Source organism: Choloepus didactylus, chromosome 1 (genome assembly GCF_015220235.1).
Source record: "Choloepus didactylus isolate mChoDid1 chromosome 1, mChoDid1.pri, whole genome shotgun sequence".
Classification (NCBI taxonomy): domain Eukaryota; kingdom Metazoa; phylum Chordata; class Mammalia; order Pilosa; family Megalonychidae; genus Choloepus; species Choloepus didactylus.
In genome coordinates, this window is record NC_051307.1 from 243,908,433 (window position 1) to 243,934,527 (window position 26,095).

The 26,095-nt window shown below is 39.3% G+C and overlaps 1 protein-coding gene across 1 annotated transcript in view; it reads right to left on the bottom strand.

Annotated features, from left to right (window-relative positions):
- C1H3orf20 (chromosome 1 C3orf20 homolog) overlaps positions 1-26,095 on the bottom strand; it is a 167,367-nt gene that overhangs the window by 96,836 nt on the left and 44,436 nt on the right. Inside the window, exons 6-7 of the mRNA XM_037826889.1 lie at positions 15,572-15,724; positions 14,154-14,274 (exon numbers count right to left, since the gene is read on the bottom strand). Coding sequence (XP_037682817.1) covers positions 14,154-14,274; positions 15,572-15,724 — 274 coding nt within the window. The remainder of the gene's footprint in view (positions 1-14,153; positions 14,275-15,571; positions 15,725-26,095) is intronic.

Genomic DNA, 26,095 nt, shown 5'->3' on the forward strand with positions numbered 1-26,095 from the left:
GACTTCCAGAGTGGCTGAACCATTATACAGTCCCACCAACAATGAATAAGAGTTCCAATTTCTCCACATCCCCTCCAGCATTTGTAGTTTCCTGTTTGTTTAATGGCAGCCATTCTAACCGGTGTTAGATGGTATCTCATTGTGGTCTTAATTTGCATCTCTCTAATAGCTAGTGAAGCTGAACATTTTTTCATGTGTTTCTTGGCCATTTGTATTTCCTCTTCAGAGAACTGTCTTTTCATATCTTTTGCCCATTTTATAATTGGGCTGTCTGTACTATTGTCATTGAGTTGTAGGATTTCTTTGTATATGCAAGATATCAGTCTTTTGTCAGATACATGGTTTCCAAAAATTTTTTCCCATTTAGTTGGCTGCCTCTTTACCTTTTTGAGAAATTCCTTTGAGGTGCAGAAACTTCTAAGCTTGAGGAGTTCCCATTTATCTATTTTCTCTTTTGTTGCTTGTGCTTTGTGTGTAAAGTCTAGGAAGTGGCCGCCTAATACAAGGTCCTACATTATCTTCTAGGAGTTTTATGGTACTTTCTTTTATATTGAGATCTTTGGTCCATTTTGAGTTAAATTTTGTGTAGGGGGTGAGGTAGGGGTCCTCTTTCATTCTTTTGGATATAGATATCCAACTCTCCCAGCCCCATTTGTTGAAAAGACCATTATGGCTCAGTTCAGTGACTTTGGGGGCCTTATCAAAGATCAGTCGGCCATAGATCTGAGGGTCTATCTCTGAATTCTCAATTCGATTCCATTGATCTATATGTCTATCTTTGTGCCAGTACCATGCTGTTTTGGCAACTGTGGCTTTATAATAAGCTTCAAAGTCAGGGAGTGTAAGTCCTCCCACTTCGTTTTTCTTTTTTAGAGTGTCTTTGGCAATTCGAGGCATCTTCCCTTTCCAAATAAATTTGATAACTAGCTTTTCCAAGTCTGCAAAGTAGGTTGTTGGAATTTTGATTGGGATTGCATTGAATCTGTAGATGAGTTCGGGTAGAATTGACATCTTAATAACATTTAGCCTTCCTATCCATGAACATGGAATATTTTTCCATCTTTTAAGGTCCCCTTCTATTTCTTTTAGTAGAGTTATGTAGTTTTCTTTGTATAGGTCTTTTACATCTTTGGTTAAGTTTATTCCTAGGTACTTGATTTTTTTAGTTGCTATTGAAAATGGTATCTTTTTCTTGAGTGTCTCTTCAGTTTGTTCATTTCTAGCATATAGAAACATTACTGACTTATGTGCATTAATCTTGTATCCCGCTACTTTGCTAAATTTGTTTATTAGCTCTAGTAGGTGTATCGTTGATTTCTCAGGGTTTTCTAGATATAAGATCATATCATCTGCAAACAATGACAGTTTTACTTCTTCTTTTCCAATTTGGATGCCTTTTATTTCTTTGTCTTGCCGGATTGCCCTGGCTAGCACTTCCAGCACAATGTTGAATAACAGTGGTGACAGCGGGCATCCTTGTCTTGTTCCTGATCTTAGAGGGAAGGCTTTCAGTCTCTCACCATTGAGTACTTTGCTGGCTGTGGGTTTTTCATATATGCTCTTTATCATGTTGAGGAAGTTTCCTTCAATTCCTACCTTTTGAAGTGTTTTTATCAAAAACGGATGTTGGATTTTGTCAAATGCTTTTTCAGCATCTATTGAGATGATCAATTGATTTTTCCCTTTCGAGTTTTTAATGTGTTGTAATACATTGATTGTTTTTCTTATGTTGAACCATCCTTGCATGCCTGGAATGAACCCCACTTGGTCATGGTGTATGATTTTTTTAATGTGTCTTTGGATTCGATTTGCAAGTATTTTGTTGAGGATTTTTGCATCTATATTCATTAGGGAGATTGGCCGGTAGTTTTCCTTTTTTGGAGCATCTTTGCCTGGTTTTGGTATTAGATTGATGTTAGCTTCATAAAATGAGTTAGGTAGTGTTCCATTTTCTTCAAGGTTTTGAAAGAGTTTGAGTAAGATTGGTGTCAGTTCTTTCTGGAAAGTTTGGTAGAATTCCCCTGTGAAGCCATCTGGCCCTGGGCATTTATTTGTGGGAAGATTTTTGATGACTGATTGGATCTCTTTGCTTGTGATGGGTTGGTTGAGGTCTTCTATTTCTTCTCTGGTCAGTCTAGGCTGTTCATATGTTTCCAGGAAATTGTCCATTTCTTCTACATTATCCAGTTTGTTGCCATACAGTTGTTCATAATATCCTCTTATAATTTTTTTAATTTCTTCAGGATCTGCAGTTATGTCACCTTTTTCATTCATTATTTTGTTTATATGGGTCTTCTCTTTTTTGATTTTGTCAGTCTAGCTAGGGGCTTGTCAATCTTGTTGATCTTCTCGAAGAACCAACTTTTGGTGATATTTATCCTCTCTATTGTTTTTTTGTTCTCTATGTCATTTATTTCTGCTTTAATCCTTGTTATTTCTTTTCTTCTACTTGGTTTAGGATTGGTTTGCTGTTCATTTTCTAGCTTCTTCAGTTGATCCATTAGTTCTTTGATTTTGGCTCTTTCTTCCTTTTTAATATATGCGTTTAGTGCCATAAATTTCCCCCTTAGCACTGCTTTTGCTGCATCCCATAGGTTTTGGTATGTTGTGTTCTCATTTTCATTTGTCTCTATATATTTAGCAATTTCTCTTGCTATTTCTTCTTTAACCCACTGATTGTTTAGGAGTGTGTTGTTTAACCTCCAGGTATTTGTGAATTTTCTAAGTCTCTGATGGTTACTGACTTCTAATTGTATTCCATTGTGGTCAGAGAATGTGCTTTGAATAATTTCAATCTTTTTAAATTTATTGAGGCTTGTTTTATGTCCCAGCATATGATCTATTCTGGAGAAAGTTCCATGAGCACTAGAAAAGTATGTGTATCCTGGTGACTTGGGATGTAATGTCCTGTATATGTCTGTTAAATCTAATTCATTTATCAGATTGTTTAGGTTTTCAATTTCCTTATTGGTCTTCTGTCTGGTTGATCTATCTATAGGAGAGAGTGATGTGTTGAAGTCTCCCACAATTATTGTGGAAACATCAATCGCTTCCTTTAGTTTTGCCAGTGTTTCTCTCATGTATTTTGTGGCACCATGATTGGGTGCATAGACATTTACGATTGTTATTTCTTCTTGCTGAATTGCCCCTTTTATTAGTATATAGTGGCCTTCTTTGTCTCTCAAAACATCCCTGCATTTGAAGTCTATTTTATCTGAGATTAATATTGCTACACCTGCTTTCTTTTGGCTGTAGCTTGCATGAAATATTTTTTTCCATCCTTTCACCTTCAGTTTCTTTGTGTCCCTGTGTCTAAGATGAGTCTCTTGTATGCAACATATTGATGGTTCATTTTTTTTCATCCCTTCTGCCAATCTATATCTTTTAATTGGGGAGTTTAATCCATTCACATTCAACGTTATAACCGTGAAGGCATTTCTTGAATCAGCCATCTTATCCTTTGGTTTATGTTTGTCATATATATTTTTCCCTCTCTCTATTAAAATCCTTTAATGTACCCATACTGAATCTCTTTAGTACTGAACCTTTCTCCATGTCTCTCTCTCTTTTCTTTGTTTCTCTGTCTGTAGGGCTCCCTTTAGTATCTCCAGTAGGGCAGGTCTCTTGTTAGAAAATTGTCTCAGCATTTGTTGGTCTGTGAAAAATTTAAGCTCTCCCTCAAATTTGAAGGAGAGCTTTGCTGGATAAAGTATTCTTGGTTGGAAATTTTTCTCTCTGAGAATTTTAAATATGTAATGCCACTGCCTTCTTGCCTCCATGGTGGCTGCTGAGTAGTCACTACTTAGTCTTATGCTGTTTCCTTTGTATGTGGTGAATTGCTTTTCTCTTGCTGCTTTCAGAACTTGCTCCTTCTCTTCCTTATTTGACAGTGTGATCAGAATATGTCTGAGAGTGCGTTTTTTGGATTTATTCTATTTGGAGTTCGCTGAGCATTTATGATTTGTGTATTTATGGCATTGAGAAGATTTGGGAAGTTCCCCAAGAATTTCTTTGAATACTCTTCCTGGACCTTTACCCTTCTCTTCCCCTTCTGGAACACCAATGAGTCTTATATTTGGACGTTTTATATTATCTGTCATATCCCTGAGGTCCATTTCGATTTTTTTCCCCATTTTTTCTTTTGTATTTTCATTTTCTGTTCTGTCATCTTCCAGATCACTGATTCGTTGTTCAACTTCCTCTAGTCTTGTACTATGAATATCCAGAATCTTTTTAATTTGGTCAACAGTTTCTTTAATTTCCATAAGATCACCTATTTTTTTATTTAGTCTTGCAATGTCTTCTTTATGCTCTTCTAGGGTCTTCTTGATGTCCTTTATATCCTGTGCCATGCTCTTCTTCATGTCCTTTATATCCCGTGCCATGGTTTTGTCGTTCATCTTTAGTTCTTTTTTAGTTGCTCTAGGTACTGTGTCTCCTCTGACCTTTTGATTTGGGTGCTTCGGCTTGGGTTATCCATATCGTCTGGTTTTTTCATATGCTTTAACATTTTCTGTTGTTTTTGGCCTCTTGGCATTTGCTTAACTTGATAGGGTTCTTTTAGGATTTGTAGACCGACTGAAATCCTTATCTCTAATTTGTCATATCTACAGCTTCATGGAGTACACTTTCTCTAACTAACCAGCAGGTGGCGTCCACGAGCCACCTGTTCTCCTCAAGCCAGTTCTCCCCTGCTTTGTCTTTGTGGTGAGTGTGGGAGTGAGTCTTGTGGGGTCCAATTGGTGTACCAAGCTTGCGTGTGTAGTTGGCGTTGCCCGCCCTGTATATGCGGCTTGTGTCTGGGCGATCAGGGAGGGCGGGTGGGTTTAACAATCAAATCTCCCTGGAGTTCCTGGAGTTTTAAAGCTGCTGCAATAGTCTAATCCTTCAGTTCAGTCCTGCCACAGTTTGTCTCTGCCACTGACCCACAAGTCCTTGGTATTGGTGTATGGCCCCTGAGACTTGCGAGTGGGTCCCTCTTCTAGGCTGTGCACCCCCAGGTCCTCTGTTGAGGGATGACTGTGCTATGTCACAGGTGAGTGCTGTCCCCCCAGGGCAGTTCTGGGCTGCAGGGCTGTGTAAGGAGGCTCCCAGTCTGCTGAAATGATGTCTGAATGGGGCTTTGTTAATTCACACTGCTCCACCTTCCCAACTCTGGGACAACCAGCTGAGGGTGCAGGGAAGGCTAATGTCCATGCCCAGTTTTGTGGTGTGTGCCTGTTATTTGAAGCACTTCCGTCACACTTGGTTGTCTGGGGCGGCTCTGGGCTATCGGGCCAGTGACAGGCTAGAGTGTTCCCTGTCCACCAGGATGATGGCTGTGAGTGGACACCCCCCTTTTCTTGGGAAGTTGTGGTGTTTAGTGAATTTTCTCAGCCACTGGATTATTGCCTTTTGTCTCAAAGCTCTCCTAGTTCTGCTCTTGTCTTGACCTGCCCAAATTGCAAGTCTTTGAGGCTAGTATTAGGCTTCTTAGAGTAATTGTTTAAGAAAAAGGAAAAAAGATTAAATAAAAGGGGGGGGGGCCCTCCTCACAGACCTAATGGGTTATTGAAATGCTAAGAGACAAAGCAATTAGGGCCATTAAGGAAAGGTCCAGGGGTCAAAGAGATCGGTTTTTCTTTGGGATTTGCATATGAGCCTCAGGGCCTGAGCTCTGCCCTTCCCCTTTCTATGTTCACCAGAACTCCAAAAAGCCTCTGCTTTTATTTTGGGGGTTTTCTTGCTGTTTTTGCTATCCCTATCTGCTCTCTGCCAGGCTGGCTGCTCCCGGATTCTCTGGTGTCTGGTCTCAGTCTATCTATGTTGGAGTTTGGATCAGTAGAATGAGTTTCCGGTAAGAGTCACCACTGCAGTTCTCCCTCCTTGTTCCCAGCGCTGACGGCCCCTTCTCCTACGGGACTGAGCCTGGCAGGGAGGGTGTGGGTCCCCTGGCTGCAAAAACTTACAGATTTCACTGATCTCAGCAGTTCCACGTGTTCATGAGTGTTGTATGAAGTATGCCCAAAGTCAAATTGCTCTGCGGTGTCCAGTCCACGCAGTTCCTGGCTTTCTACCTACTTTCCTGTAGGAGTAACTAAAAGATACACCTCACCAATCCACCATCTTGCCCCGCCTCCTCACACAATTCTGTTTTATTTCTACTAAGAGTATTTATGAGGGGGGGGATCCAAGGTGGCAGATTAGGAGAGACAGAGCAAAATTTTCCTCCATGAAAAACACTAGAATAAAAGAAAGTGCTCTAGAATAGTAGCTCCAGGGTTCCACCAGCTGGGCAGGGACTTCTACACCCACAGTAAGTGTGTACTTGCTGAAACCAACAGACTATGTTTGGAGATGTGTGAATGTTCAGTCTGGAGAGCTGCCAGAGAAACAGCAGCTGGAATCGCAGTCAAATGCGGTGGGGAGAAACGGAGAGACTGTATTCAGAGACATGTGAGTGTTCGGTTTGGAAAGCTGCTGGGAAAATGGCAGCTGGAGTCGCAGTTGAGCGCGGTTGGGAGAAATCGAGAGACTGTATTTGGAGACGTGTGAGTGTTTGGTCCAGAAGGCCTCTGGGAAAATGGCAGCGCAGTGGGGAGAAACCGAGAGACTGTTTGAAGGTGGGGTCATGTTCGACTTGGAAAGCTGCCAGGTAACTGGCAGCTGGAGCCGCAGTTGAGGGTGGTGGGGAGTACCTTCCATGCCCCAGGTACCCAACTCAGTATCTGGTGTGGGTGATAACCCTTTGTACACCCACAGCTAAGAGTCCCTATGCCTGGGACAGATCATCTTAGCAGCTGGCTGGGAGACACACCTTTGCAACACTGCAGCTGAGAGCTTCCTTGAAGGAATTCAGGATTCAGCTGGCTTGTGATGGTGCACACTCCTCCTCCACGGTGTGCAGAGCCTAGAGGCAGGGGTGCTGCATGGAAGTGCCAGAAGCTCTACACCAATCCCAGGGACTTGTGGGCCCATGGAAGAGAGGGACTGTGAGGAATCTGAGCTGAAGGGTTAGACATGATCTGCAGCCCCAGAGTATTCCACCCGCAGCCCTGGGAATGGCTGGGAATACTGGGTCTTAGAGCTGTCTTCCTGCCAAACTGCAGAGGGCATACCCCACCCACCCACAAGGCTGGTGGTCCCCACTGTACATGGAAAATTGGTGCACTAATTGGATCTCCACATGGTTTGCACCCCAACTCGGTGCATAGACAAAGTTGGGGAGAACTGGCTTGAGGGTAAGAGGTGGCTTGGGAGCACCATCTGCTGATAGGTCATGGAAAATGCACTCCACCAAGCTGTAGCTCTGTCAAATTACACATAATTGTTTAAATAAGCCTGCATATCCTAAAAGAACCCTATCAGGATAAGCAAATGCCAAGAGGCCAAAAACAATAGAAAATTATAAAGCATATGAAGAAACCAGAAGACACAGATAACACAAATGTCCAAACTAAAAAACCAGAGGAGACACAGAACTTGGAGCAATTAATCAAAGAAGAAACCACAAACACCAATATCATGGCTCAGGATATAAAGGACATCAAGAAGACTGTAGAAGAGCCTAAGGAACAATTTGCAAGAGAAAATTAAAAAAAATAGCGGATCTTATGGAAATAAAATAAACGCTTCATCAAAGTAAAAAGATTCTTGAGACACATAACACCAGATTTGAAGAAGTAGAGGAACAAATAAGCAAACTCAAAGGAAGTGTGTTGGAAAGTGAAAGCACAAAAGAATGAACGGTGAAAACATGGAAAAGTTTGAAACGGATCTCAGGGAAATTATGGACAACATGAAGCATGCAAATATAAGACTCATTGGTGTTCTAGAAGGAGAAGAGAAAGGTAAAGGACTAGGAAGAGTATTCAAAGAAATTGTTGGGAAAAACTTCCCAACCCTTCTAAATGACATAAATTTGCAAATCATAGATGCCCAACAAACTCCAAATAGAATAAATCCAAATAAACCCACTCTGAGACATATTCTGATCAGATTGTCAAATGCTGAAGAGAAGGAAAATGTTTTGAAAGCAGCAAGAGAGAAGTGATTCACCACATACAGGGGAAATAACGTGAGACTAAGCAGTGACTACTCAGCAGCCACCATGGAGGCGAGAAGACAGTGGTATGACATATTTAAAATTCTGAGAGAGAAAAAGTGCCAACCAAGAATTCTTTATCCAGAAAAGCTCTCCTGAGGGAGAACTTAAAATTTTCACAAACAAATGCTGAGAGAATTTGCTAACATGAGATCTGCCCTACAAGAAATACTTAAGGGAGCCCTACCGGCTGAGAAAAAAAGAACAGAGAGAAAGGTCTGGAGAAGGGCACAGAACAAAGGAATTTTAGTAAGGGCACATTAAAGGAAATAAAGAGAGAGAGGAAAAAATACATCTGACAAATAAAAACCAAAGGTTATGATGGCTGATTCAAGAACTGCCTTCACAGTAATAACACTGAATGTGAGTTGATTAAAATCCCCAATTAAAAGACATAGATTGGCAGAATGGATTTAAAAATATGAACCACCAATATGTTGCTTACAAGAGACTCATTTTAGACCAAGTGACACAAAGAAACTGAAAGTGAAAGGATGGAAAAAATATTCCATGCGAGCTACAGCCAAAAGAAAGTAGGGAGACAATATTAATCTCAGAAAAAATAGACTTTAAATGCAAGGATGTCATAAGAGACAAAGAAGGACACTATATATTAATAAAAGGGACAATTCAACAAGAAGAAATAACAATCACAAATGTCTATGTACCCAATCAAGTTGCCCCAAAGTACATGAGACAAACATTGGCAAAAGTGAAGGCAGCAATAGTTGTTTACACAATAATTGTGGGAGACTTCAATACATCACTCTCTCCTATAGACAGATCAACCAGACAGAGGACCAATAAGGAAACTGAAAACTTAAAGAATGTGATAAATGAATTTCACTTAACAGACATATGTAGAGCATTACACCCCAAATCACCAGGATACACATTCTTCTCTAAGGTACATGGAACTTTCTCCAGGATAGATCACATGCTGGGGCATAAAACAGCCTCAATAAATTTAAAAAGATTGTAATTATTCCAAGCATGTTCTCTGATCACAATGGAATACAACTAGAAGTCAATAACCACCAAGATCTAGAACATTCACAAATATCTGGAGGTTAAACAACACACCCCTAAACAATCAATGGGTTAAAGGGGAAATTGCAAGAGAAATCGGTAAATATCTAGAGATGAATGAAAACAAGAGCACAACATATCAGAACTTATGGGATGCAGTGAAGGCAGTATTGAGGGGGAAATTTATAGCTCTAAATGCATACATGAAAAAGGAAGAAAGAGCTAAAATCAAAGAACTAATGGAACAACTGAAGAAGCTAGAAAATGAAAGATCTTGTATTAGGAGGTTGCTTCTTAGATCTTACACCCAAAGCACAAGCAACAAAAGAAAAAATAAATGGGAACTTCTCAAAGTTGAAAGATTCTGTATCTCAAAGGAATTTTTCAAAAAGGTGTAGAAGCAGCCAACTCAATGGGAAAAAATATTTGGAAACCATGTATCTGATAAAAGACTGATATCTTGCATATTTAAAGAAATCCTACAACTCAATGACAATAGTACAAACAAGCCAATTATAAAATGGGCAAAAGATATGAAAAGACATTTCTCTGAAAATACAAATGGCTAAAAAACACATAAAAAAATGTTCATCTTCACTAGCTATTAGGGAGATGCAAATTAAAACCACAGTGAGATATTATTTCACACCAATTAGAATGGCTGCCATTAAAAAAACAGGAAACTACAAATGCTGGAGAGTATGTGGAGAAAATGGAACTCTTATTCTTTACTAGTGGAACTGTATAATGGTTTAGCCACTCTGGAGGACAGTTTGGCAGTTCCTTAGAAAACTAGATATCGAGTTACTCTTCAATTCAGCAATTTCACTTCTCAGTATATACCCAGAAGATTTGAAAGCAGTGACATGAACAGCTGTTTGCACACCGATGTTCACAGCAGCATTATTCACAATTGCCAAGTGACGGAAACAATCCAAATGTCCTTCAACAGATGAGTAGATAAACAAAATGTGGTATATACACACGATGGAATACTATGCGGCAGTAAGAAGGAATGGGGTTGTGAAACACATGACAACATGGATGAACCCTGAAGACATAATGCTGAGTGAAATAAGCCAGACACAAAAAGACAGATATTGTATGTTACCACTAATGTGAACTCTGAAAAACGTAAAATAAATGTTTTATATTGTAGAATGTAGGGGACTTAGAGATAGACAGCAACTAGTGAAGGGGGAATGATAATCTAATAAGAACAGATAAGTTATGGAGGGTAATCTTAATTTATGGGAATGCTCAGGAGTGATGATGATCTGTTAATTTTCTTGAGTATGGTAGGAACATGTTGGAGTCAATGTTGTTATTTTAGGTTATTTGTTTTTCTTATTCCTTTGCTTTGTTTTGTTTGAAATGCTTTTTTAATTTTTTTGATAAAGTTTTAAAAAAAAGAATATATGAGAATTCTATGCTGTACACAATCTGAAATTACTCAACATATGAAAAACCAGAAAGTGTGATCCATTGTCATGGGAACAGATAAACAACAGAGGCCAATTCTGTCTGTATGGCCTGGATGTTGGAATTATCAGACATGGGCTGAAAAGCAGCTAACTCAACTGCTTTACCCCAATGAGGTAAAAGGAAAATATACTTGTAGTGAATGAAAAAAATAGGAAATCTCAGCAGGAAAATAGAGAATATAAAAAATTAAGAAAAATACAATATCTCAACTAAAAAGTTCATGGGATAGGCATGATAGCAGCATGTAAATGACAGAGGAATACCTGTGAACTTGAAGACAGATCAATAGAAATTATCTAGTCTGAAAAGGAAAGAGAAAAAAATTGAAAAAGAAAAACACAAAAGAACAGAGCCTCAGCTACCTTTGATACAATATTGAAAAATCTAAAATACATGTGATTGGAGTCTCAGAAGAAAAAGAGAGTGGAACAGAAAAATAAAAAATAAAAAACAATGGTGGAAGACTGCCCAAATTTGGTGAAAGACATAAACTTACAATTCAAGAAGCTCAGTAAATTCCAAACAAATAAATATGAAGACAAGCACACCTAGACACATCATAGTAAAACTTAGAAAACAAAAGGAAAGAGAAAATTTTAAAGTAGCTGGAGAAAATGAACAATGATCTGACTAACCACAGACTTCTCATAGTAAACTATGGAAGACAGAACACAGTTAACCCTCTTTAAAGTGCTGTAAAGGGGAAAAACAAAACAAAACTATCAAACCAGAATCCCATATCTAGCAAAAATACACTTCAATTAAAACCTTTTTTGCATGAAAGAAACTGAAATAATTTGTTGCCATCAGATCTGTACTTCAAAAAATGCTAATGGAAGTACTTCAGGCTGAAGAGAAATGATACTGGAGGATCACTTGGATCTTCAAGGAGGAATGAGGAACATTAGAAAAGAGAAATAGCTGGGTGAAAACAGACTGGCCATGGCCACTGCCAGGACAGCATGCAAATTCCTCACTCTGACTTCCCAGCCTCTCCTTAACCCTTCAATGCTTGCACCTAATGTCCCAGGGTGGTGTGCCAGTTTGGATGTATTATTTCCCCCAAAATGCCATTATCTTTGATGCAATTTTGTGGAGGAGACGTATTAGTGTTGATTAGGTTGGAACCTATTGGTTGAGTGTTTCCATGGAGATGTGACTCAATCAACTGTGTGCAGGACCTTTGATTGGATAGTTTCCATGGAGGTGTTACCCCACCCATCCATGGTGGGTCTGAATTAAATCACTAGAGCCATATAACAGAGCAGCCGTGAGTGACACTTTAGAACTGCAGCCAAGAGAGACACTTTGAAGAATGCACAGGAGCTGAGAGTGGAACACAACTAGGGATCAGCAGACGCCAGCCATGTGCCTTCCCAGCTAACAGAGGTTTTCCAGATGCCATTGGCCTTGGCATACTTGTGTTGATGTCTTCATTTGGACATCTTCATGGCTTTCAGACTGTAACTTTGTAACCAAATAAGCCCCCTTTATAAAAGCCAATCCATTTCTGGTATTTTGCATAACAGCAGCATTAGCAAACCGCAACAGGTAGTCTTGGCATTATTACCTAAAAATGCCACACTTAGTTCAAGTTCCAAGCCTTTACTGATGCTACTTTCCCTGCCCAGAATGTTCTTCCTTCTTCCTCTCTGCACACTCATGTTACATACAACCCAAAGGCCACTTTCTTTTCCAGGCCATTTCTGACTGCACCAGCCCCTGCGGTGTGTTTCTGTATGTAGCTTCAGGCAATTTAACAATGAACTGAAATACATCATAAATGCACTTTCGTAAGGCCAAAGCTCTTTCCCTTCCAGTGTTTCATTCATCTGGTTTTCTAAAAAGCACAGTGAGGCGGGGGGCAGGTGTGGGGACCCACCTTGTATAGACGATACAACCAAGATTCAGAGAATCTCAGTGGTTTGCACAGAGCCAAACATCCAGAGTCTGGCAAAGCTGGCACTAATACTCAGGTCCTCACACTCTTATCCCAGTTCTCTTTCCCCATGGCCACACTAACACATAACATATGGTACCTGCTCCAACTAATTTCTAGTATTCTTGGATCATAAACTTGTCATATGTATATATGACATGAAAAGTTAAATATTAAGACAACTTAATAGATCCTGAGACTGAAGATCTCAGACCTAGCTAAGCATTAGAAACACTTGTGAACTTTTAAAAACTACAGAATTATCGAACCCATAGCAGACCAACTGAATCAGAGTCTCCCTGGGGCTGTGCCTGGGAAATCTGTATTTTTGTGAAGTCCAATAGGTGATTCTGATACACAGGCAGAGCTTTGAACCTCTTCATTACATGATTAATTATTAAAAGAGCAATCCAGACTGTAGGCACTGTGAGAAGAGAGAAATGCCATGAAGAAGAAGACTGAACAGGGCTTTGAAATAAGGCAAATTTGGATTGGCAGAGAGGAAGAGGGAGTGCATTTCAGACCATGGGGGTAGAAAGAGTGAGGCCTGTTTAAGGGATTGAATGTTTCTGAGCAGAGGTCTGATCTAAAGAAGTCAGGGTTTAAGGAAGAGGATCCTGTGACCAATATACAGAGTGAACAGGAAATGCAAGCGACGGGAGGCTGGGGGTAGGGTGCTCCAGCCCCTCCATGCACTCCGAGAATGCCTCTGTCCATAACTCTTACTATGGGGCTCTCAGTCTCAGGCCACCTTGAATGGATTCTATGTTCTGTGATCTTTCTCTGAATCCCAACCTTATAGTTTGTCCCTCTCTCACTATTCTTATCCTTGTCTACCCTGTGTTCTTGAGTTCCTTGAGGGAGTCTTCTTTATCTTTCTATCCCTGAGATTGGTTGTTCTCAACCAGTGGAGACTTTGACATTTGGCAATGTCTGGGGATATTTTTGGTTGTCATAACTGAGTGGATGCTACTGACATCTGGTAGTTAGAGGCCAGGGAGGCTGCAAAACATTCTTCAGGCCCACACAGCAGAGAATTATCTAGCCCAAAACATCACTATGCCTTAGGTAAAGTGACAAGCACACAACAGGAATAAATTAAATTTAAGCTATTTAATAACAGTTCAACATTAGGTTTTACTTAATATATCTTTGATGAATGATTGAAGAACCAAATGAATTAATAAAGGGGGATTTGTGTCTATCAGTCACCTTGACACCAAGATTTTTTTATTTCACAGATAGTAAACAGAAAAAGAAAACCTGGGGATGCTAAATCAGAATTGCTAACTTTTATTTTTGCCATCTGTAGACATTTAAAAAAAATTTGTTTTTAAAGCTATCAACTACTGTGCATATAATAAAGGACACTTCAGGTATGAAAATGTAATAATATCCACAATAATATAATAATAATAAAAATAATAATAATAGGAGGGATATTACCAATAAACATCTGTATAGCAGTTAACAGTTGCTGGTGAAAATATCACTTCAGCAAGCCTTGGACCACCACCCACCCAGCTGGGAACCTCTGAAGGAGACTGAGCTCCTTGAGGGCGGGAGCCCCCCTGTGCCCACACCCCAGCATCCTGTGTGTACTGCCCACCCCCCTACCTTGTACTCCAGGGAGAGCAAAGTCTCTGTCTTAGAAGTCCAGCTCCACTTGTGGACCACGTAGCCCTTTTGGTCATTGGTGATCCCACCTTCTTCATCCAAGACCAAGACGTATGGGCAGCTAAGAGAGATGCAGAAGTAAGTGGTTGTAGCCAGATCCCTGAAGACAGCCTCACCACTACAGGAGGGCTCTGGGACTCTGTCCCAGGCTGGAGGAACCTCAGAGCCCTTGCTTTCCCAGCATGATATGGTCCAAGGCGCCTTAATACCTGTTGACACTACCAGGGAAATCTATAGGGAAGGGCAGGTCTGAGAGAGATGATGGGGCTATTAGGCCAAACCCAAGAGAGGAAGAAATGGAATTTGTGCCTTGTTTCCCAGGATCCTGAGCATATAAGATCTCAGGGCTCCAACATGGAAACTGGGATATCTATAACTGGAATATCTATATCCATTCCTTCTAAGAACAGTTCCTTATGAAAGGCCAGATAAAATCAACCAAAATCTGTTGATGAAGTCAAATATGTGCTTCTCTTGAAAAGACTCAAACCGAATGGTCTCCATAGCCTCTCCTTCACCCATTCCTGCTATAAAACAAATAAAGAATTTTTCTATAAATTAGAATACAGGGTACCGGGGACAGGGGTTGGGGTGGGGGGAATGGAGAGTTATTGCTTAATTGGTAAGAGTTTCTGTTTAGGGGGATGGAAAAGTTTTGGTAATGGATGGTGGTGATGGTAGCACAGCATTTTGAATCTATATTCAAAATGCTGTGCTACCATTGAAGTGTATACTCGAAAGCGGTATACCACTGAAATGTATACTCGAAAGCGGTTAAAATGGGAAATTTAATGTTGCATATGTTACCACAAAACAAATTAAAAAAAAAATCTATAGAACTATACAACACAGAGCATGAAACATAATTTAAACTATGGACTTTAGATAACATAAATATAATAATATTGATTGATCATTTAACACAAATGTACATACCAAGGCAAAATATTCATAATAGAGAAAACTGCATTTGGGAAGGGTATATGGGAACTCTGTACTTTCTGCATGATTTTTCTGTGAACCTACACTGTCACTAAAAAATTAGATTTTAAAAATTAAATAAGTCTAACTGACAATTAAGATCTTGATTGTGTGTTCCCAGAATCAAGCTAGGTGCTATGGATGGAGCAGGCCTTGGGGAGTTGCCATCCACACAGAGAGCCAGCCAGCGAGGGCCTGGCCGCGAAGTGCTCACTTCCCTGCAGGCATTGCCTCAGCCCTGCCTCACTGTCCTCGACCTCTAGACACACAGTGTTATCCTGTGTGCAGAGAGATTGCTATCTTGGGGCCCTTCTCTGTTACACACCCCTGCCACCCCAAGATTCTTCCGTACGGCAGGGCTCCCCCACCCCACTCACCGTGCCTTTAGGTTGTAGTGAACGCAGCCCTGGCCTTCAGCATTGAACAGGGCCAGGAAGGAGAAGCTGGGCGTGTCGTTAAACAGGAAGGTGATGGCTCTCCCTCTGCAGCACGTGGGGATCTGACACATGGCGATGTTTCCGGAAGGATAGCTGACAGACATGGTCAAGTGCAACTAACAGAAAACTCTCCAGGTTCTGCTCTCAGGTGTCCCATGGAAAGCAAGTCTACGCGTCAAAGTGTTAGCTACTTGGTGCATCATTCTCCCGCTTCAAGACCCTCCCTGCACTCTGCATAAGTTAACAATTAAAATAAATGATTATGGAAACTGACCATGCCCCGGGTGCTTCCATGTATCTTCTTTCTATTCCTTACAACAACCCTGGAGTTGATACTGTTATCCCCATCTCACAGAAAAGTAGGGTTTCCCGGGGTCTAAGGGGTTTCCTGGGATGCAGGACTTTCAGTGCTAAAACTGGGAATGTCCCTGGCAAACCAGGATGAGTGGTCACCCTATAGATGAGGAACCCAAGGTACAGAAATGTGACCTGTCCACTGTCACACTACAAGGAAGTGGCACAGCCAGGATCTGAACTCTGAGGGCAGCGATTTCTAATACTGTCAGGCTGCCTCTCCTGACGACCAGTCTAGGATGGGGGGCAATGTCTTCTTACCCCTCATTTCCTACTAAGGAGGCCCCAAGAAGCATTAGGGTTGAGTTCTGACTTACAGGGCCACAGTGTTGTCCTGTGTGCAGGAATTGCCTCGTGTAGTCCCCCAGACAGAAAAATGTCAGTGGTTGGCACTGGAGTCCACCCACCTAAATCCTTTCCTGCCTGCTGAAAAATGCCACTCACCCCTCATAAGAATTTCTCTTCCTTTAGCTTCCTAGAGTGCAAACCCTCAGCTGGAGGGATCTGCAGAGGGTGATACTGGAAACATTAGCAAGATATGACCTGGTTTGCAATTCTGGTCCAACCACCTCTGAACTGTGTGGCTTGGGTAAACAGCTTCACCTCTCTGAGCCTCAGATGTCCTCAGTTGTAAAACAGGACATACCTTGTGAGAACTCACTGAGGTCAAATATTGGACATGCCTGGAAGAGATCTGATGCTCAATGAATACTGACTGTCCCTATGATGGAAGAGTCTGGCAACTTCTCTACAGAGCCTCCTTGACCCCTCCCTCCACTGGAAGTGGTTTCTGCCTTTTCTTCACTACCCCTCCCCTCTTTGCCTCTCATATAAGCTGACACTTTTGCTCCTTGCATTCACAACTTGTTCTGATAGTAAGTCCAGATATTGGATGAACTACAAAAAGAATTTAAATCAATTGTCTTAAATTTGCTCAAAGAACTAAAGGAATCCATGTAGAAAGAATTAAAGGAAGCCAGGAGATGGTGTCTCAACAACTAGAGTATCAATAAATAGGAAGAAATTATATTAAAAAAAAAACTGTATTAGGGCTCTCTAGGGAAACAGAATCAACAGGAGATATCTGCAAATATAAGATTTATAAAAGCAGCTCATGAAACTGTGATACAACTTTCTTTCACTTCTATGCATTTTTCAGGGCTGAAAAATCACTTTTTCGAAAACAGTCACTTGGAACTCTGCGAAAGCAGTATGTTGCTCCGTTTTGAAAACTAAACTGAATACAGATTTCATTCACTTCTATGTATTTTTACTGGGCTGCAAAATCACTTTTTGAAAAAAGTGCATGAGTCCAAATTCTGTAGGGCAGGATGCATGACTTCAAATTCCGTAGGACAGCCCATGAGCTGGCAACTCCGATGAAGGTCTTCGATGAACTCCCCAGGAGATGCTGGCTGGCTGAAGAAGTGAAAGTCTCTCCTCTCCTTTAAAAGTCTTCAACTGATTGGATTAAATCATACTAATTGTATTCTCTCTTTGCGGAAGACACTCCCTTAGTTGATAGTGGATGTAATCAGTCACGTATGCAATCAACTGACTGATGATTTAATAAACTAGCTTTCTGGTTTATTAACCAGCCATGAAACATCTTTCAGTAATGGTTAGACCAGTGTTTGCTTGACCAGACAACTGGGCATCACCTGGTCAAGTTGACACATGAACCTAAGCATCACAAAACCCCTAAATAGAAATTCTGGAGTTGAAAGTATAATAATAAAAACGAAAAATTCACTACAGAGGTTCAACAGCAGATTTTAGAAGGCAGAAGAAAGAATCAGCAAACTTGAAGATGGGGTAATTGAGATTATCCATTCTGAAAATCAGAAAGAAAAAGGAATGAAAAAATAAACAGAGCTTAAGAGACCCATGGGAAACCATCAAGCATAACAACAACACATGCATAATGGGAGTCCTAGAGGGAGAAGAGAAAGAGAAAGGGGAAAGAGAATATTTGAAGAAATGTTGGCTAAAAATATCCCAAATTTGATGAAAGACATGAATCTACACATCCAAGAAACTTAATAAACTCTAAGGATAAACTAAATAGATCCACACTCAACACATTATAATCAAACTGTCAAAAGTCAAAGAGAGAATCTTTAAAACAGCAAGAGAGAAGCAACTCATCACATACATGAGATCCTCAATAAGACTAACAGCTGATTTTTCATCAGAACCCATGGAGACCAGAAGCCAGTGGGATGGCATATTTAATGTGCTGGATCAAGAATTTTATATCTGGAAAAATTTACCTTCAAAAATGAAGCATAAATTAAGACATTCCCAGATGAGGAAGGGAGAGAGTTTGCCACTAGTAGACCTGTCCTATAAGAAATGCCAAAGGTAGTTCTTTAGGTCAAAATGAAAGGACATTAGATAGTAACTTGAAACTATATGAAGTAAGAAAGAACACTCATAAAATTAACCATATTTACAACCCAGTATTGTCATATTTTAGTCTGTAATTCCTCTTTCTTTTCCTATGTGATTTAAAAAAATACATAAAATGATAATCATAAATCTATGATAATGGGAATTCAATGCATAAAGATGTGTATTGTGACAATAACATAAAGGTGGGAATGGAACTGTATAGGATCAAAGTTTCTTTATATCACTGAAACCATGTAATTATTAATTCAAAAGAAATTATTATAAATTTAAGATGTTAATTGGTTAATCCCCAGAATAACCACTAAGAAGGCAACTAAAGGACATTAAAAAATAAAATGAGAAGGGAGTCAAAACGGAACACTAGGAGAAAATCATTAAACACAAAAGAAGGCAGTAAAGGAGGAAGACAGGAACAAAAAGTTATGAGACATATAAAAAACAAATAGCAAAATACAGAAGTTCTTCCTTATCAGTAATTAATTAAATATAAATGGATTAAACTCTACAATTACAAGGCAGAGATTGGAAGAATGGATAATCAAAAACAATCCAACTATGACCTGTCTACAAAAGATTCAGTTAAGATCTAAAGTCACAAATTTGTTAAAAGTGAAGGGACAGAAAAAGATACCCCATGCAAATAGTAACAAACAAAGAACTGTGGTAGCTATACTAATATCAGAAAAAATAGACTTTATGTAAGAAAAAAAATGGTGACAAGGCACAAAGAAGGACATTATATATTGATAAAAGGGTTGATCCATTATGAAGATATAAAAATTTTAAACATATATGCACCTAACAAAAGAGTCCTGACACATATGATGCAAACCAAACAAAATTCAAAGGAAAATTAGAAAGTTCAATAATAATAGTTGTAGATGTCAATACTGCACTTTCAGTAGTGGATAGAACTATAAAAATGATAAAAAAGAAAATACAAGACTTGAACCTAACAACCAACTACACCTAAAAGGACATATTCAGGACACTCCATCCAAAAAAAACAGCATAAAACACAATCTTCTCTAGAGCACACAGGTCATTCTCCAGTATAGACCATCTGTTAGGCCACAAAACAAGTCTTGTTAAATTTTAAAACACTGAAATCATACAAAGTATCTTCACTGCCAAAATGGAATGAAATTAGAAATCCATAACAGAAGGAAAACAGAAATCAATAACACCAAAACAGCAGTGCAAGATGCTCCCAGGTGCCATTCCCCCACAGAATCTTTGAACAACTACCAAACACTGGCAGAGACACCTTCCTCAAAACTCTAGAAAAGTTAAAGCTTCCAGTAACTGACCAAGTGATGAATCAAGAAAATGCAGTTTTAAAAACAGCAGGAGGAGCTGGTTACACCCTTGCTGGCCCTTCTCCCAACTCCCACCCCCACCCCCAGTTCAGTATGGAACCAGCCTGTACTCCCATTGTGAGTCCCTGGCTCTGTTCCAGAGGAAACAGTATAACTCTTATGCACACACTGGGAGTACACACAGAATAACTCCTATGCACATACTGGGGTAACTGTATGTTGGTGCCAGTCTATTAGGTGGCAGCCTCAAAGACTGAACCAGGAAACTCATCTCTGACATGCCCTCCAAGAACTTGCCTTGCAGGGAGAAACAGTATGTTGACAGCTAAAGCAGCTTAACAAAAATTAAGTCAAAGAGGCCTACATCAGAGGATCACCTGCTTTAAGAAATACAATAGTGCACCCAGGAGTGGGGGAAAGACAATTTCATAGGGAGTTGTGCCAGTTTGCTAATGCTGCTGTTATGCAAAATACCAGAAATGATTGGCTTTTATAAAGGGGGTTTATTTGGTTACAAAGTTACAGTCTTGTAGCCATGAAAATGTCCAAACAAAGGCATCAACAGTAGGGTACTTTCACTGAATAACACCGATGGCGTCTGGAAAACCTCTGTTAGCTAGGAAGGCACGTGGCTGGTGTGTGCTTGCTCCTAGGTTGTGTTTCAAAATGGCATTGTCCAAAATGTCTCTCTAAGCTGAAGCAGTGAGCTCCTTTTGTCTGAGCTCTTATATAGGACTCCAATAAATAAATCAAGACCTATGCTGAATGGGCAGGGCCACCCCTCCATGGGAATAATCTATTCAAAGCTGTTACCCACAGTTGGGTGGGTCACATCTCCATAGAAACACTCAAAGGATTCCCACCTAATTAACACTAATACCTCTGCCCTCACAAGATCACATTAAAGAACATGGCTTTTTGGGGGACATAATACATCAAAACTGGCACAGAGTAGAGGAGACACTAGAATTCCTGTTAACAGAGGAATTTCTAAGGCCACGAGTGAGCACAATCCCAGGAATCACCCAAGCTAAGAAAAGATGGAGAGGACCATGCACTTCAGGGACTCAAATGGTGCACTACAAATAAACACATAAATATGAAAGGAGGCATTAATGGAAGAATGAGGACAAAGTAGGATAATACTTAAAAAGACCAAATGGCAAAATGGCAGAAGTCCTGTACTATCAGTAGTGACTTTGAATGTAAATGGATTAAACTCTCCAGTCAAAAGGCAGAGACTGGCAGAATGGAGAAAAAAGTATGACCTAACTATATGCTGTTTACAAGAGACTTACCTTAAATTCAAATACACAAGTGGGTTGAAAATGAAAGGCTGGGAAAAAATATACCATGCAAATAGTAACCTAAAGATAGCTGGGTAGCTGCACTAATATTGGATAACAAGGCTTTAAGCCAAAAACTATTATGAGGGACAAAGTTCATAATAAACTGATTAAGGGATCAATTAAACAAGAAGACATAACAATTATAAATATTTATGTACCTAAGAGCAGAGACTCAAAATATATGAAGCAAATATTAACAGACTTGGAGGGAGAAATGGATGGTTCTATATTAATAGTAGGAGACCTCAATATACCACCTTCAATAATGGTTAGAACATTTAGACAGAAGATCAACAACAAAATATAAGACTTGAATGATACTATTATGCAGCTAGAACCTAAAGACATATACAGAACACTTTATCCAACAACAGCAGAATACACAGAGAAAAATGCACAAGGATCATTCTCCAGGATAGACCATATGTTAGGTCACAAAAACTCTCAATAAATTAAAAATTTTTGATATCATACACTGTATCTTCCCCAAACACAATGGAATGAATCTAGAAATCAATAAAAGAGGGAGAACTGGAGAATTCACAAAATATATGGAAATGGGAGAACTGGAAAATTCACAAATATGTGGAAATTGAACAACACATTTTTAAACAACCAATGGATCAGAGAAGAAATCATAAGTTAAATTGGGAAATATCTTGAGGTGAATGAAAATGAATACATATTATACCTAAACTTAAGGATGTGGCAAAGGCAGTGCTAAGAGGGAAATTTATAGCTCTAAATACTTATTTAAAAAAAGATCTCAAATCAGAGACCTAGCTTCACAACTGGAAGATCTAGAAAATAAGAGCAAACTAAAGCCAAAGTGAGTGGAGTGAAATAAATAATAAAGATAGCAGAGAAAAATGATTTAGAGAATTAAAAAAATACAGAGAATGGACAAAACCAAAAGTTGGTTCTTTGAAAAGATCAATAAAAGCATCAAACTTTAACTAGACTGTCAAAAACAAAAAGAGAGGGGATGTAAATAACTAAAATCAGATATGTAAGGGGGACATTACTACCAAACCCATGGAAACAAAAATGATTATATGAGGATGCATGAACAACTGTATGCCAACAAATTAGATAACTGAGATGAAATGGACAATTCCTAGAAACACATAAACTATCTACCGTAACTCAAGAAGAAATAGAAGACCTCTACTGACCAATAACAAGTAAAGAGATTGAATCAGTCATCAAAAGCCTCCCCCAAAAGAAAATCCCAGGGCCAGATAGAGTTAAAGAAGTTTACCAAATATTCAAAGGAGAATTAATACCATTCTGCTCAAACTCTTCCAAAAATATTGAAGAGAAGAATTTCTAATGCATTCTGTGAGGCCAACTTCATCCTCATACCAAAGCCAGATAAAGATACCACAAGAAAATAAAATTACAGACCAATATCCCTTAGGAATATAGACATAAAAATTCTTAACAAAATACTAACAAACCAAATCCAACAGCTCATTAAAAGAATTAAACACCATGATCAAGTGGGATTTATCCCAGATTGCAAGGGTGGTTCAACACAAGAAAATCAATTAATGTAATATACCACATTAATAGGGGAAGGAAAAAAAAAACATGATCATCTCAGTTAATGCAGAAAAGACACAACAAAATCCAGCATCCTTTCTTGATAAAAACATTCAGAACACTAGGAATAGAAGAAGAAAACTTCTTCAACGCAATAAAGGGCATATGTGAAAAACCGTAGCTAACATCATACTCAATAGTGAAAGACTGAAAACTTTCCCTCTAAGATCAGGAATAAGACACTTTATCCACTATGCCTACTGTAACCAATAGTATTTAACATTGCACTGGAAATTCTAGCTAGAGCAATCAGGCAAGAGACGAAATAAAAAGCAGGCAAATTGGAAAGGAAGAAGTAAAACATTCCCTATTTGCGTATGCTATGATCCTATGCATAGAAAATCCTGAAAAATCCACAACAAAGCTAATAAAAGAATTCAGCAAAGTGGCAGGGTACAAGATCAACACCTCAAAACAGCGTGTTTTTATACACTAGTAGTGAGCAATATGAAGAGAAAATCAATAAAACAATTCCATTTACAAAAGCAACTAAAAGAATGAAATATCTAGGAATAAATTTAACCAAGGAGTTAACAACTTGCACACAGAAAACTACAAACTATTGCTAAAAGAAATTTTTAAAAATACAAATGAATGGAAGGACAATACTATTAAGATGTCAATTCTACCCAAAGCAATTTACAGATTCAACACAATCCCAATAAAAATTCCAGTAGCCTTCTATGTGGAAATGGAAAAGCTCATCAAGAAATTCATATGGAAGTGTAAGGGGCCTCCAAAAGCCAAAACTATCTTGAAAAAGAAGAACAAAGTGGTAGGACTCATAGTTCCCAGTTTTAAAACTTATTACAAAGCTACAGAAATCAAAATAGCTTGGCACTGGGGACTACCAATTTAGAAGGCTGAGCCCTCGATCTTGGGGCTTGACCTTATGACACTTGTTACTGCAAAGGAGAAGCTAAGCCTACTTATAATTGTGCCTAAGAGACTCCCCCAGAGAACCTCTTTTGTTGCTCAGAGATGGTCTCTCTCTCTAAGTCCACTCGGCAGGTAAACTCACTGCCCTCCTCCCTATGTGGGACATGACTCCCAGGGGTGTAAATCTCCCTGCCAACATGGGACATGACTCCTGGGGATGAGCCTGGACCTGGCATCATGAGATTGAGAAAATCTCCTTGACTAAAAGGGGGAAGAAAAATTAAGCAAAATAAAGTTTCAGTGGCTGAGAGATTTCAAATGGAGTTGAGAGGTCATTCTGGAGGTTATTCTTATGCATTATATAGGTATCCCTTTTTAGTTTTTAGTGTATTAGCATAGCTAGAAGGAAATGCCTGAAACTGTTGAACTGCAACCGAGCAGCCTTGATTCTTGAAGATGACTGTATAACTATGTAGCTTACACAATGTGACTGTGTGATCATGAAAACCTTGTGACTCACACTCCTTTAGCCAGTGTATGGACAGATGAACAGAAAAATAGGAACAAAAATTAAATGACTAATAGGGGGATGGGGGTGGGATGTTTTGGGTGTTGTTCTTTATTTGTATTTTTATTCTTATTTTTATTTTTTTTGGATTAATGAAAATGTTCAAAAATTGACTGTGGGGATGAATGCATAACTATATGATGGTACTGTTACAATTGATTGTACAGTGTGGATGATTGCAGGTTATGTGAATGTATCTCAATAAAACTGAATTTAAAAAAACGGCTTAGGACTGGCACAAGTACAGACATACAGACCAATGGAATAGAAATAAAAGTTCAGAAATCAACCTTCACATCTATGGCCAACTGATTTTTTTAATTCAGTTTTATGGAGATATAGTCACATACCATGCAGTCTTACAAAGCATACATTCAATTGTTCACAGTACCTTTATATAGTTGTGCGTTCATCACCAAAATTAATTTTTTGAACATTTTCATTACCACATACACAAAAGTAATCAGAATAAAAATTAAAGTGAGAAAGACCAATTAAAGTAAAAAAGAACACTGGGTGCCTTGTTTTTTGTTTTTTGCCCCCATTTTTCTACTCACCCATCCATATACTAGACAAAGGGGAATGTGGGCCATATGGCTTTCCCAATCACATTGTCACTCCTCATAAGCTACATTTTTATACAATTGCCTTCAAGATTCATGGGTTCTGGGTTGTAGTTTGATAGTTTCAGGTATTTACTGCTAGGTATTCCAATTCATTAGAACCTAAAAAGTGTTGTCGATATTGTGCGTAAGAGTGCCCACCAGAGTGACCTCTCGGCTCCTTTTGGAATCTCTCAGCCACTGAAGCTTATTTCGTTTCCTTTCACATCCCCCTTTTTGGTCAAGATGTTATCCATCCCATGATGCCGGGTCTAGATTCCTCTCCAGGAGCATATTCCACATTGCCAGGGAGATTCACTCCCCTGGGTGTCTGATCCCACGTAGCGGGGAGGGCAGTGATTTCACCTGCCAAGTTGGCTTAGCTAGAGAGAGAGGGCCACATCTGAGCAACAAAGAGGTATTTGGGAGGCGGCTCTTAGGCAGCATTATAGGGAGGCCTAGCCTCTCCTTTGCAGCAACAGTCTTCCCAAGGGCAAGTCCTGTGGTAGAGGGCTCAGCCCATCAAACCACCAGTCCCCTATGTCTGTGAGCACATCAGGAACCATCCAGGTGGGGAAGCCCAACACCGCTGATTCTCCACCAGCTCCCCAGGGGGCTCTGCATATTTTTTCATTTTTTTAAAATTAACTCTTTTTTAAAAATTAACTATATCAAAAAAATTTTTTAAAAATACAATAAATTAAAAAAAAAAACATTTCAAACAAACCATAACAAGGGCTTAAGAAAAAGACAACTAACCTAAAATAACTACTTCACTTCCAACATGTTACTACTCTACCACAAGAAAATAACCAAATATAGCAACATTTCTATGAACTTGTTCCTACCATACCCACCAGAAATTAACAAACCATAGTCATTCCTGGGTAAACCCAGAACATTAAATTTACCCACAATAGCTTATCTTTTCTTATTGGGTTACCATTCCCCCTTCATTAATTGCTCTCTTTCGTTAGTTCCCCTACATTCTACATTATAAACCATTTATCTTACATTTTTCAATGTTCACATTAGTGGTAGCATATAATACTTCTCTTTTTGTGCCTGGCTTATTTTGTTCAGCATTATGTCTTCAAGGTTTATCCATGCTGTCATGTTTCACGACATTGTTCCTTCTTATTGCCGCGTAGTATTCCATTGTGTGTATACACATTTATTTATCCACTCATCTATTGAAGGACATTTGGGTTGTTTCCATCTCTTGGCAATTGTGAATAATGCTGCTATGAACATTGGCGTGCAGATATCTGTTTGCGTCACTGTTTCAGATCTTCTGGGTGTATACCGAGAAGCGCAATTGCTGGATTGAAGGGTAACTCTATATCTAGTTTTCTAAGGAAGTGCCAGACTGA